General features: G+C 44.0%; 1 protein-coding gene across 4 annotated transcripts in view; it reads left to right on the top strand.

Annotated features, from left to right (window-relative positions):
* Positions 1-3,300: 3,300 nt before the first annotated feature.
* The window catches only part of SIK3 (SIK family kinase 3), a 267,644-nt gene continuing 256,264 nt past the window's right edge, over positions 3,301-14,680 (top strand). For 2 of the 4 annotated variants that reach the window (XM_061440398.1, XM_061440397.1), the window contains exon 1: positions 3,301-3,597. In XM_061440398.1, the coding sequence (XP_061296382.1) occupies positions 3,325-3,597 (273 nt within the window). In that variant the 5' untranslated portion in view covers positions 3,301-3,324. The remainder of the gene's footprint in view (positions 3,598-14,680) is intronic. The other 2 variants (XM_061440401.1, XM_061440400.1) reach the window with 1 other exon arrangement.

Below are 14,680 nucleotides of genomic sequence, written 5' to 3'. Positions count from 1 at the left end.
AGTAAGCAGTGAATCTCTTCACGGATCTACTTGCAAGTGAAGCAGCATGTCAATCAGTTTTGCAATCTGCTATTTTTTTTAATCTATTTTAAAAAAATATTTTTATTTATTTATTTGGCAGTGCCAGGTCTTAGCTATGGCACGTGGGATCGAACCCAGGCCCTATGCATTGGGAGCATGGAGTCTTAGCCACTGGACCTCCAGGGAAGTCCCTGTCATTCTTCATTGATATGATCTGGTGCCTGCTCTGTCCTTTTCTCCAGAACTCTCAAGTCTTCTTCTCCCATGGGTCTAAACTGAGTTTGGGGAGGAAACTGCTTTTCCTACAAGCTACTGCGTTTTCTTACTAGCTGCTTTCCTTTAGCTACTAGTCATAATCCTGTGGGGGAGGATCTCTGTTTCAGAGGTAAGTTGCCTGGGGTTGAATCCTAATTCTGGGACACACTTTCTATCTCTATGACTGTGGTCAACTCCCTTAATCCTTCTGTGCCTCATTTTCCTTATCTGCAAAATGGGGATAATAATATATCCTGTCTCACAGGGTTGTTGAGGATTAAGTTCATTTAAGTAAAACTGCTCAGCATAGTGCCTGGCAAATTGTTGTTGTTGACTGTGAGTGGACTTTCCAAATGGCGCTAGTTGGTAAAGAATCTGCCTGCCAATGCAAGAGACATAAAAGATGTGGGTTTGATTTTTGGGTTGGGAAGAACCCCTGGAGGAGGGAATGGCAACTCGTTCCAGTATTCTTTCGTGGAAAATTCCACGGACAGAGGAGCCTGGTGGGCTATAGTTTGTGGCGTCGTAAAGAGTTGGACTCTGCTGAGCAACTGAACCACACACTGACTCTGAGTTCCTCCTCAGACTTAACTCAGTCTTGGTATTCAATAAATAATTATTAAATGCGTACATTTAAACAGTTCCTTTTTCCCTGATGATCTTCGTTGATCAATCCCCTCCCTAATTTTCTATATTCTTCTCACCAAAGACTCTTCAGGGAAATCTCCAGCAAGTCTTTGTCCAAGTGTCAATAGGGCACAGTTACTGGCCTCTGTCCATACAGGCAAAGGGGGTAAATCACTTAACACACAGTCTGGCCGTTATTAGAGACAAGAGTTATCTGCCTCTTTTCCTGGGGAGTTAGACCAATGCTCCATTTTCTAGTTTCTCCCCAGAGGCTTCTTTGTTTTTGACACCCTCCAGGGAGCAGCAAAAGTTGCTGTGCTTGATGTTCAAACCATCTCTACAAGTAAAGGAAAAGCTGTTAAGCTAATGGTTTCAGTGCTGCTCCTGCAGCCCTCAGAGCAAAAGATTTTTTTTCCCCTTGCTTTATTTCTCATAAGTTTCCTGTTGAGACCCTCCTCCTCTTCCTTTCCTTAGGGAAGATGGTAAAACTAGGACCCTTGGGCCCGGCACCAAAGTTAATGCACAGTTCCTGTTAGAGGCAGGTGACTAGGGTCAAAGTGGTAAAAGAGGCTGGCTGCACACCATCATTTATCTGGGACTGAATGAGCTCAACCAGTGAAAGGGCTTAACCAGTGCCAGAAGCTGAGGACCACTTCATCCTTATCCTCATTTGCTAGTAAAGAAGCCAATTAATGTTAATTGTGTTGGCAATTTGGAACAGCCACCAGGGGATTGATTCAAGGCAATTGTGGAATGACCTCCCTGTCCTGTCCTAGTCCAAGCGATTACTCACAGTCAGTTGAGGAATCAGAGAGCTAATAAATACCTTTTGGTCAGAGAGAGTAAATAGGTGCTCTGCTTCTCACACATGCACAGTGCACTGGGTGTCAGTCTTTAGTATTGTACATGTAGTGACCTGACAACACAGTTCTGCCATTGAGAGAGACATAGATAGAGAGGAATCAGGATTGGAAAGTGCAATACATTTCAACATTGGCCTCTTCATGGCCTCCCTCCTCCCCACTTGCCACCCCAGTATGTCTGCAAGCTCGGATGTGTCCGACTTTTTGTGATCCTTTGGATATAGCCCACCAAGCTCCTCTGTCCACAGGATTTCCCAGGCAAGAATATTGAAATAGGTTGTCATTTCCTTCTCCAGGGGATCTTCCCTACCCAGGGATCAAACCGCATCTCCCGTCTCCTGCATTGCAGGTAGATTCTTTACCCCTGAGCCACTGGGGAGCCCTTGCCTGCCCAGAGCATCTTGTTATTGATAGCCAAGTAGCCTACCTCTCCCCAGCCTTACCTGAAGCTGTTAAAGCCAATCTGCTTAATAGAGGGAGGAGAGAAAGGAGGGGGGAAACCTGGGAGCTGGAGGGTGCAGAAGAGCAGATAACAGAGAAGAGAAAAGGGATATGAGATTTATTGTTGGAATTTGATTTGATCACCTTTAATGTCCTTGGAGAGTTGCTGGTAGGGGTGGAATTTTTATTTTATTATTTACTTATTTATTTTGCCCAACAGACCGATCGTCCTGAACCATGAGGTGACTCACTGAACAATGCGCACATTGCTTCACCAGGGTTTTACAAGTGACAGAAATAGGATGCAGGCACTTTGACAATCACCTAGCTATAGAATTGTTCAGAGAAGGGGTGGGAGGAAGGAAAATGACATCCCTGCTCTGGCCCTCACCCACCCAATGACTGAAATGCGTGTTTGGGCTGGTTTCTCCGCCCTTGAACACGCAAATCTTACTTTCCCTATTCTTCTACATTCGGTGACAATTAGATTGGTTGTACCAGGTGGTAAGAGGAAGGAATTTTACTGAAGAATTCCCCTGCCTCGCTACCGACTTGGTTACAGTTGCTTCAGTAATGTAGTTGTTCCTGCCTTTGGGGCCTCAAGGGCTAAAGTGGGACAGTGCTAGTATTTTTGATGATGAGGAAATACTTTGCTTTAAAGGAGGCTGGGTGATTGCCGAACTGGGACAGAGGTCACAGTAGGAGGTGACATTAGCAGTTCCTGGGAGGATCGAGGGCAGGTTTTGGGTCAGGCACAAGCACCCCCCGACTTGGGCAATGTTGCGATGGCTTGGAACTGGCTGGCACACTTGCGGTACCCACTGTCTCCTCCCCGGAGGGGGGCACCCGGGAGCCGGCGCCGGAGGAACCGGGCCCACGCGGGAAGGTCGAGCTAGCCGGTGAGGTCATGGTTGCCATGGCTCCGGGCAGTGACGCGCGTCGGCAAGTGACGACAGGTTGCCATGGCTCCCGGCCCCGGCGGCGCGGGCGCTCCGCCTCCTGGAGTGACGTCCGCCGCCCCCCCACCTCTTTTCCCGCCCCCCCCGCCCCCTCTCCCTCCCCCCCCCCCCCCCACCGCCGGCTCCCCGCGGCCCCGGAGGTTTCACTGCACAACAAGATGGCGGCGGCGGCGGCGAGCGGAGCTGGCGGGGCTGCCGGGGCCGGAGCGGGGGGAGCCGGGCCGGCCGGCCGCCTGCTGCCTCCGCCCGCCCCGGGACCCCCGGCCGCCCCCGCTGCTGTCCCCCCGGCGGCTGGCCCGCCGCGTCCCCCAGCCCCGGCCTCCCGCGGGCCGGTGCCTGCCCGCATCGGCTACTACGAGATCGACCGCACCATCGGCAAGGGCAACTTCGCGGTGGTCAAGCGGGCCACGCACCTCGTCACTAAGGCCAAGGTAGTGGCGCGGCGGGACCGGGCGGCGGCGGGGCTGCGCGGCCCGGGACCGTCCGAGTGTGGCGGGGGAAGGGGAGCCCCGCGACACCGAGGTGGAGGGGTCGGCGCCGCGAGCGGGGTTCGGGAGTGCGTTGGGAACAGGGAAGCGGGTAGGGGGTTATCGGGCAAGAGTGAGGAGAGAGAGAGCAGGAGGCGGGGGGCACCGTGGGGCCCGGGAGAGGGTAACTGCACAGCAGAGGGGGCGCAAAGCGGCCACTGAGCGCCGGGACCTGGGGAACTAGAGAGCCGGGGATGGGCAGGGGGCTCCCCGGGCTGTGCGGAGGGTCGTAGCAGGGGTGATGAGAAAGACGTTTGGAACTCTCCCGGAGCCAGGAGACAGTAAGCTAAGAAGCCTCTGAAACCAGAAATTAGGAAATCCTGCGGGAATGAGGGCAGGGGAATAGGAAATATGGACCAGGAGGATGGGGGAAAACAAGGGTGAAACTGACACGGGTGGGCTTTTGAGGGGAAGAAGGATGGCTGGGGTCTTGAGTGGGGGTACAAGGTACTGGAAGGTATGAGGGACCTGGTACCTTATGACAGCGGCACCAGGCAGCATTTGGTCGCCCAAGACTGCTAGATGGTGGGAATGAGAGACAGGACAGAGAAGATTATTGGAGCCGGCGATGAAAAAAATGGGGAAATAAGGAGGAAAAAAATTACTTTGCTTTTCCACAGGAAAGGGGTCAGGGAACAGAGACCCAGGGGTACCCCTGCTTTGTAGTGGCCCTAGGTAATCAGGGGTTAAACAATTCGGGAGAGCTGGATTGCTGGTTATATTTAGTTGTCGGAGGGTCCAGAACCATACAGTTTACAGAACCTAGGGTGGGCTGTCAGTGGTGGTGGGGGGGGGGGCGCCTGGAGACTGGGGAGGTGTGTGAAGAATCCGGACACTCATTGGGCCCTTTGGTTCCCAAGGGATTTGTGGAGCAGTGGTGGTGAAATTGGCAAGGTCAATTAGGAAGCCATATCGTACACGTTTAAAATTTTACCTACAAAATTCGTTTTTGGAGGAAATATGGTTAGTTCTTTCCTGTGGCCTTCTTCATTGGAAGTCTTGGCAGTGAAGACACCAGGAGGAACTGCTTGGTTTTGATAGGACTCCCAGAACCCATTTATACTTCAGATTTCTTTCTTTGCTCCATCTCTCACTTGAATGAACACTTTCGGTGAAGTCATTCATTATATTTAAAACTGCAATTTGTGTTTCCCTCAGCTCGATGAAGAACCCTTACAGCTGCTGCTGCTTCCTACCAAAGCCACATCAATTCCCCTCACCTCCTCAGCCCAGTCTTTGGTCCTTGTTTTCGCTTGTATGGCAGTCTGTTGTTTTCAGAAGGCAGTGACTTATCTCTGCCTTCTCTCCCTCTTACTTATGACCTGAAGTTCCTTTTTCCCTCCTTTCTGTCAGACTCTAAAGGGCCCTTCTTACCAGGGTTGTGGGGTGGGTGGGTGGCTGTGGAAAATTGATTGGTCAGTTTCACTTCCTTTTGGGGGGGGCCCCCTTCAGCCTTTTTTTTTTTTTTTTCAGTTTTTATCAGAGGGCCTCAAGTCTGCAGGTCTGAGCTGAATGAGATACCAGAGTCCAAGGTTTCCTGATGCTACCCTCAGACCCTGACACGGAGTAGACTTAACCAAGACTCTGGTGCATCCCTGCCCCTCTGAATGTTTCCTATTGCATTTACAGTTAGCCAAGACAAATCTATATTTACAAACAACTCTAATTGTTCCAGCCTTGTTCCTTGTTTTGGTATTTCCTTTTCCACACCCTCCCCCTCCCACCTAAGTAATCACTTGGGCTTCTGTGATTATTTTGCTCTGACCTCTGGGGGATGGACTCTATGAACTTAATTGGCTGCCTGGTTTATGGTATCTATGATTTAAAGAATTCTGTATCGCCCAGCCCTTGGATACACCAAAATAATGATTAAAAAAATCTGGGACAGAGGGTTCAATGTTTTTGTAAATGTAATTGCAAACAGTTGATTCTTGGCTTTATACATAATGGAGACATTTCTATCTTCAGTAGTCAGCAAAGCCAGTGGCTAATTATGGCTGGTCTGCCCGCTTTCTAATTTTCCAGTGTGTGTGTGTGTGTCTAAGTTTTTCTCTAAGTTGTTGGTATCCTTTAGGACTGCAGCATTTTAAACATCAGCTTGTTTATAAACCGGCGTCACTGTTTATGTTGGGTTTTATCTTTGATCATTTGTGGTCGGCAGTTATGCAATTCCTATGTATGGAAATATTCAAAATCTTGAATGAGGCTGAAATGGCTTGGACAATGAGTTGCATGTGTGACGGGACCACACCAGCACTCATTTGTGTTTCTGTAGCAGTGTGCAATTTCCTAGTTACAGGCACCCTCTCTCTCGCTTCTTAAATTACTCTGCCGACACGCGTGAAGCTTAATTCACAAGGAGTTGTCATGTGCTCTGGGTAAATGATGAACATATTTTGGCCTGCTTCTTGCTTATCTGAATCCACTTTGGAAAGGTTTCTCAGATGCTTGCAGCTCAGATGTGTCTAACAACTGTTGACGTACGGTATGATGGCCTATTAAGGCCAGGGTTTGGTTATATAATGGCGAGGAAGGTGCCTGGGTATTGGCAGTTGCAGAAGCTGCTGTTCAGTTACTCAGGTAGAGAGATTTTTCTCCTGTGCACTGCAGCGTTTATCTTACTTCTGTAGTCAGGTAACTTGGAACCAAAGAGAATCACCTATTTTCACCTATTTTTTTTCCTCTTCTGTTTTCAGGATGTATCTTTTTGTTCATTTGTTTGTCTTTTAGAGGTATGTGATTTTTTTTTTTTCTTTCTGCTCCCTGTCAGCCACTGAATGGTCTGGGTTTTTCCTATAACCATATATAACCATCAGACTCAGGTAATTCAGATGATATTTGTGGTGTTTGAAAGAGGTTAGGTAGTAGGTGTTTTCTGAACATTAGAGAGATATTTATGGTCATCTTTTCTCACACACACTACCTATTCCACAGACTAAGAGGCTAAAGTAAACTTTATTTATTGACCAAGCTACCATGCTCCGTCCAACAGTAAGTGGTAAAGCTGGCCCTTTCCCAAATTCTGTTAACTCTCCAACCTCCTAGATCAGGACCCTGGGATGAATAAAACAAGTAGAGAACGGGAAGTATTTTCCTGTTCTGTTGTTGGTGACTTTTGCAGCACGGCATTCATGAGCTCAGACTTAATATTGGCAGCACTGCAGTGCTTACAGCGCCACTGCAGAGCAGTTACCAGGAGAGAATGTGCGTCTGTGACATACTTTGGTCAGCAGCTCACCCTGGCTGTCTTTGTCCCACCTTCTTTGAGTTCCCTTTTGTGGAAGAGCCTTGGTTTGAGATTCTCTGGTCCTCTTCTTTTGGTAGGACACTATGATGTATTTAGAAGATTGAAAAAAAAAAGATTTTCTATTGTCAGTTGTTTATAGTGGGTTGCCTGTGCCTAATTATACCTTCACTGGGTGAATGAATGGGAACAGAGAGTAGGTATATTTTGTATGCATTAAAAAGAAAGTATCCATGACTATAAAAGCCATTGGTCAAATACTTTAAAAATGTATTTCAATAAATGTACATCACTTGCGTGTTTATTGGTTCGTGGGAAGAGCTTGAGCTTTGGATGGGACTGACTGGGTTTGGGTCTTCTGCTACTTACAGGTAATTTAACCTGTCTGTGCTTGGATTTCTTCATGTATAAAGTGAGATGACAATAGTATCAATACTTTGCTCACAAATTAGGGTGTTCTGAAGATAAAATAATATATGTGAAACTTTGAGAACAAATGTGCCTGGCACCTAGTAGGCATATGGTAAATGTTATCACCATCTTCTTCATCTTCATCCTCAGATACTGTTGGAACAAAGATGAGTAAGACATGGTTCCCCTTGTTTGCTTTTCACCCCCTTTGGAACAGTTTTGTAGGTAGATGTTATCCTGATGATGTGATTTCAGGGTAAAAAAATAGTTTGCTATTATTTCAGGTGCCTCTTTGAGAGAGTAGATTTAATTCCTGTGGACTTTGGGCTAATTTCATGAAATTGACATTTAAAAACATAATTTCCCATTAAATTTTTCAGACACTTAGGAGACTTGTCTAATGAAAACTGTGACTAATACTGGCTTTTATTTGGTTTGCCTTGAATACTCAGGGTGTTTGTATAGCTACACTTTGTCACATTGGTGATAGAGCAGAGTTTGCAGTGTTTTTTCCAGAGAACTCCTTAAATTTCATGGAGAGTATGAAGAAATATTCCTACAAGCCTAAGGATACATTTGCACTTGGGTGCAGGGTGTGCTACTTAGAAGGCCAAGGTCAGGATTCTTAACTTTAGATATTACGCAGAGGAAACATTTTGCCCCATGACCCCATTCCAAATACTGATCAGCCAGGACGCATTTGTGTGCCATGTGGTTTAGCGCACTCATTTCCATGAGAAGAGCAGCTCAAAGCGGGCTAATAGTATTGTTTTTACTCTAAGGATGATGCTTGTGCTCGTCAGCAGGCTGAAAACAAGATTCATTAGTAAATAGAAAAGAGAATTATGTCAAAAAGAAATTGAAATTAAAGATGAATATTAGTTACGTTGGAGGAGAATAGTTCCATCTCTGGATAATCTAGAAATGACTGTTGAAAGATGACTAACTTCATTTTGATAGAGATGTGTTGAAACTTTGTGAAGAGCTAAGAATGATTTGGACTAGTTTCTCCAGAGTCAAAATACCAGCATTCCACTTTTCAGCATCAAAGCTGTTTAACATTTTGACTTTGGTGCCAGCTCCCTAGAAAGTCAGAGATCTGGCTCAAGCCAGAGGTGCCCAGACTAGTTATTTCTGTGCCAGAAGTGCTGTTTTCATTTTCCAGGCATCAGTCTGGCTAATGTTTTCTAGTTCGTGGCATAAAAGAGAACAAAATGGATGCTCTGGAAAGAAAAAGATATGCGTTCTTTCTACCAGTGTCTCTGTAAGTCTAAAAAACACCTAAAACCTCTCTGCATAGTAATGGAACTTTTCTGTTATCCATTCATTCATTCAGCAAGTATTTACTGAATGCAAATTTTGTGCCAGGGTTCTGCTCTGGCTCTTGAATACCCCATGAATGAGAGAGAAAAAAAGCTATTGCCTTCTTGGAACTTATTTTCTTATGGGAGGAGACAGATGAGAAGCATGTAAACAAATAACTTTATATAGTGACAAATACTATGAAAAAAATAAATGGGCTAGAGAGTGTCTGGGGCAGGGTGCTGCTTCACATCCAGTGTCAGGGAAGGCCTTTCCAGGGTGGTGATATTTGAGCTGATCACCTGAAAAATGAGAAAGAGCCAGTTTGGGAAGATTAGGAAGAAGGAATGGTACGTGCAGAGGCCTTTGGGTAGAAATGAACTTGGTTTGTCTAAAGATTAGACCCAAGGTCAGGATGCCTAAGAGCTTAACCAGTGAGAGAAGGGATGGTAAGGAATTGAGATCAGGAGGTTAGATAGGGGCCAGATCATACGGGTCTTACAGGCCATTTTATGGAATTGGGTATGAAATAAGGGATTGACCTCAGGGGATATCAAGGCAGAGCACTGACGTTATCTGACTTATGTCTTTAAAAAGTCATTTTGGGTATTTATGGCTGAGGGTAAAAAAGCTTCTTCTGATTCATTTCTTCAGATAGGGGAGGTGTTAAATTTTAACAACTTCTGTTCTTTCACACTATAAGAGAATGGCATACATTTTACATACAAAGTAAACGTGATCAGCCAACAAATAGTTGTCTATTTGGGGAGCACTAAAAAAAGATCTTGCTGCTGCTAAGTCGCTTCAGTCGTGTCCGTGTCCGACTCTGCGACCCCATAGACGGCAGTCCACCAGGCTCCCTCGTCCCTGGGATTCTCCAGGCAAGAACACTGGAGTGGGTTGCCATTTCCTTCTCCTCTTTTTTTCAGAGTCTGGAAAGATGAACTTAAAATCTCAGACTTTGCTCAGCCAGTAAAGAATCCACCTGCCATGCAGGAGACACAGGAGATGTGGGTTCAGTCTCTGGTCAGGGAGCTAGGATCCTACATACCTCACAACCAATAAATATAGAAACAGTATTGTAACAAATTCAGTAAAGACTTAAAAAATGCTGAAGAAGTAAAAAGAGAGAAATAAGCACAGAAAAAGCAATGACCATAAACACAGTCTGCCTTATATAGTTTTCTTTTGCCACTATATCTAGCTCACACCCAGGGAATATGAGTAATTATACTTTTGCTGTGTTGGGTTGGTCTGGTCTGTCTTTGAAGGTACCTTTCTCAGATGGACTCTCTATTTACCAAATCACTACCAGTTTCTAGGGGATGGTGCCATCTTATAACTCATGAAGAGAACTGGTCACCAAGATACATACATTGATGATACAGGTGAGGGCCAAGAGGACCATTTATGTAGAGCTGCCCTTACGTGGTTCTAGTTTCTGAGCTGAAAGCTCTGGCCTGCTCCGAAGGTGAATGATCTCACCCATCAGGTGAGTCCCTGCCTTCTACTTTCTAACAGTGAATAGACTGGTCCCTTCTGGCATAATAGTATAGTCATGCTGGCTATGGATGACTGATAGCATCCAGAGGGTGAAAATTAGACACATTCTCATGGACTTTTGTTCCAATGTAATAAATACTGTTAAGTAAATGGCTTTGGCAGTGTCTTTGAAAAGCCCTCAATAGTTTTGGATGTATTAGCTTGAAAGAGTTTCTTTTGGATCTGTTTAGAGTTAAAAATTCCATCAGCTGAGGACAGAACTGTTGGATGAACTGTGGCATAGTTATGTCATATTTCTGTTTAGGAGGTGTGTGATCCACAGTAGACCAGGAGTCTTTAGCCACACTGGTAAGTATTTCATCTCAGAATTTACTGTCTCAGAGACTTAGGAATCAGGTTGCAAATACTCAGCCTCGTTTCCCAGAAACTGAAAAGGAAGGAGACTCAAACCCATTGCCTGTGTAAGCTCCACTGTGTAGGCTGGGCTCACTCAGTTGGATACTTTTGGCCAGTTATCTTAAACTATATTTAGGTTTTGGTTTGGAATTTCTGAGAAATCCTCAAATTTCTGCCTCGTTTCAGCTAGTTTCAGTCTGTACTTACCAGTAGTATGCTTTACTTCTCTTTGCTCCCTCCAGAAAACTTGAATGCAAAATTTTAGGCTTCCTTAGCACATTTCTTGAGACTGAATTTTTGGAGAAGGAGATTTTCATTTAATTCATTCCATCCACCCAGCCAATAAACTTTTAAAAAATTGTTTATCAAAAACTAGGAATGAATGATAGATGGCACAAAATTAAAAAAGTGCAGACTTGTATGTAGTGAAGTTGTCTTCCTGCCGCCTCAGTGCCTCATCCACACAGTTTTGTTAGTTTTATGTCTCTAGTATTTATTAAGGGCTTCTCTCGATCAGTCCAAATGCTAGGTGCTGTTTGTTTTCTGGCAGTGTTGTCACATGCTTGAAATTTCTAAAAATAATTTTACTTAAAAATTAAAAGAAGAAAATATCTAACTTTCAGGGCTTGTCAGGAGGCACACACTGTGGTAACTGAACGTCACTTCCACGAGGCAGGCGTTTTAAGGTGGTGTTTGCTGCTGTGTGCCCAGTGCCTACTATGATGCTGGTAAATATTCATTTAGGGAATAAATGTAAGGATTAAAAACAAGACAGAGCTGACTTAATTTTTTTAATACTCTTAATGCATCTTAGAGTTTTATTACTGAAATAATTTTCTATCTCCAGTTAAGATGTTAAAGGAAAGTAATTTTCTACTTTTTTCTCACAAATCTCTAGGTAAAGAGATTTTACCGCCTTTCTGGGCAAGTTATTTTTGGCATATTTCAAACTTTCATTATTAATAAGTTCAGTCTAATTTCACTAAATCCTGCAATTTAAATTCAAGTCCCTTAATTGAAGGGGAAAGTTCTTTCATACCCAGGCTCCCCGTGGGTCACCGCCTTGCGAGGGTCCCACAGGGGCAGTCAGCGTAGTCGGCCAGCACCTTGTTTTTCCTCTTCTGCCTTGGAGCTTTTCTTTGCAGACCCTCCTGTCTGTCTTCTCCTGCTGGCGTTTCCTGAAGTAACTTCATACTGTTTGCTGGGGTTCCCACTTGTTCTGTATACTAAGTGATCTGATTAAAGCAACTGGTATTTTTCTGTCACTGGTCCTTAATTTCAGGGAGTTACTTTTATTGGGCCTTACCTTTAATGAATTAATTCAAGTAGTATTTAAAAAAAATTTATTTATTTTGAATTGAAGGATAATTGCTTCACTGTATTGTGTTGGCCTCTGCCATACATCACCTTCGGGCTTCCCTGATAGCTCAGTTGGTAAAGAATCCACCTGCAATGCAGGAAACCCCGGTTCATTTCCTGGGTTGGGAAGATCCACTGGAGAAGGGATCAGCTACCTACTCCAGTATTCTTGGGCTCCCCTTGTGGCTCAGCTGGTAAAGAATCCGCTTGTAATGTGGATTGGGAAGATCTCCTGGAGAAGGGAAAGGCTACCCACTCCAGTATTCTGGCCTAGAGAATTCCATGGACTGTATAAGTCCATGGGGTCGCAAAGAGTTGGACACGACTGAGCGACTTGCAAAATACATCAACATGAGTCAGCCATTGGTATATATATGTCCCCTCCCTTTTGAACCTCCCTCCCACCTCCCATCCTTTCCCATCCCTGTAGGTTGTCACAGAGCCCTGGTTTGAGTTCCCTGAGTCATACAGCAACTTTCCATTCGTTACCTGTTTTCCATATGGTAGTGTATATGCTTCCATGTTACTCTCTCCTTTTGTCCCACCCTCTCCTTCCTCCCCGCTGCCCGTGTCCATAAGACTTTTCTCTATGTCTGCGTCTCCATTGCTGCCCTGCAAATAGGTTCATCCATACGGTCTTCCTAGATTCCATATATATGCATTAATATATGATATTTGTAGTATTTTTTGTGTTATCTGTAGGCAAAAAGTAGCAACTACTGATACTAGAAGACAAGAGGATGTTATTCTTCTTGGAGTGGGCAAAGTGTTCAGGTAAAGGAGCAGTTGAATGCTTGCAGCTCAGACCTGATAGAGGTGGACTACAAGAGGTCTGGAGTGTAAATTGTCTTATTTCAACCCAATTACTTATTATTATGGGCTCTCTTCTACCACCTTGCTCTATTTTTTTTCCATTTATAATTGGGGAAACTTATAAGAAGCAGAAGGAAAAAAATCACCCATCATCCTGTCACCCACAGGCAATAGTTATTAATTTTTTGCAGAATATAATTAGGATCATACTGATACTCTATTTTATTCCTCCCCCTTATCATTATAGGTATTTTCTCATTCGAAACTATTTGTAAACATCAATTTTAATGGATGTGCACTTTGCCATTGTATCGTTGTTGTTGTTCAGTCCCTCGGTTGTGTCCAACTCTTTTCGACCTCATGGACTGCGGCACACGAGGCTTCCCTGTCCTTCACCATCTCCTGGAATTTGCTCAAACTCATGTCCATTGAGTTGATGATGTCATTCAACCATCTCAACCTCTGTTGCTCCCTTCTCCTCCTGCCCTTAATCTTTCCCAGCATCAGGGTCTTTTCCAGTGAGTCGGCTCTTTGCATCAAGTGGCCAAAATATTGGAGCTTCAGCTTCAGCATCAGTCCTTCCAGTGAGTCTTCTCTAGTACCACAGTTTGAAAGCATCAGTTCTTCAGTGCTCAGCCTTCTTTGTGGTCCAGTTCCCACATCCGTACATGACTACTGGAAAAACCACAGCTTTGACTAGAGAGACCTTTGTATACGGACCTTTGCCATTGTATGATTGCTGTTATTTTTTGACCTTTTTCATATTTTAAGATTCTTCCCAGTTTTTCACTTCAGAAATTTGCTGTGGTGACCATTTTTGTGTATGAATCTTTGATGCATTTCTGATTTTTTGCTCAGGATAGATGGTTGGATGTGAAATTACTGGCGAGAGAATACACTGATACATATATTGGCACATTGCTTTCCAGAAAGGCTGTGCCAGGGTTAGCCCACCAGAAGTTTTTTTTTCTTTATTGTCTCCTCTTCTGTGTTTGTTTTCTTGGAAGGCAGGACTGTTACTCCCTGCTGCACCTGTAAACCTTGGGCGATAGATGTGGAACCCATTAAAAGAGGGCTGGAGCTACTGCCTTGTCGTTGTTCTGAACCAAACCTGGACGAGGAAGGAAAAAACTGTGACTCTAATCTTTTAAGTTGTTTTTTATGAATCATCATTCTCTCCTGATCTTTCACAAAGAGGTATAAACTTAAATTGGAGGAGCTGTTGAAGGCAAAAAGAAAGGTTGATGAGAAAGAGATTCTGATTACCTGAATCTTTGATTTTTAAATAACTTTTTTGGTAGACCTGAGGGAGAATTTCTGAGATTGATGAAAATTGTAAATTACTCCTCTCTTTTTTTTAATGGTAAAAAGATGATAAAGGAAATGATTAAGGAAATAATTATGTGAATAAATGTGGTGATGCACCAGTCTCATGATGTCTGGATTTGTTGTACTTACTGTACTTTATATGTTATTTAAGAGGTTTTCAGTGGTAATTGGGCCATATGGACTATTGTTCTTACAGTGTTTGGGTGTACCCACTGCTGTATTTTGAGCATCTGACAATGTGCCCTTTTATCTCCAGTAGAAGGCCTTTAATACAATAAGTTTGGGTTATGATTATCTTAATTAGGGGAAAGAAAGGAATGAAGCAAGGAAGTCAGAAATAATGATATATATACTTTTAATATTTTATTTAAAATGTAAATATGCATTAATCCACTAGTCTTTTTAAAAAAGTGTTCATTATGCAAAATTTTAAACGTAAGCAAAAGTAAAAAGAATCATATGATGAACCCCTCATTAACCTACCACCCACTAAAAGCAGTTAATCACCTCACAGTCAATCTTTCGCACATATCACTTCCAGCCTCTCTTTTCTCCCTAGTTTATTTTGAAGCAATTCCCAAAATCTTATTTCATCTGTAAATGTTTTGGCGTGTATCTCTAAGTAGAGGA

This window comes from Bos javanicus, chromosome 15, assembly GCF_032452875.1.
Source record: "Bos javanicus breed banteng chromosome 15, ARS-OSU_banteng_1.0, whole genome shotgun sequence".
Lineage (NCBI taxonomy): Eukaryota > Metazoa > Chordata > Mammalia > Artiodactyla > Bovidae > Bos > Bos javanicus.
This window is presented reverse-complemented; position numbering and strand designations above follow the sequence as displayed.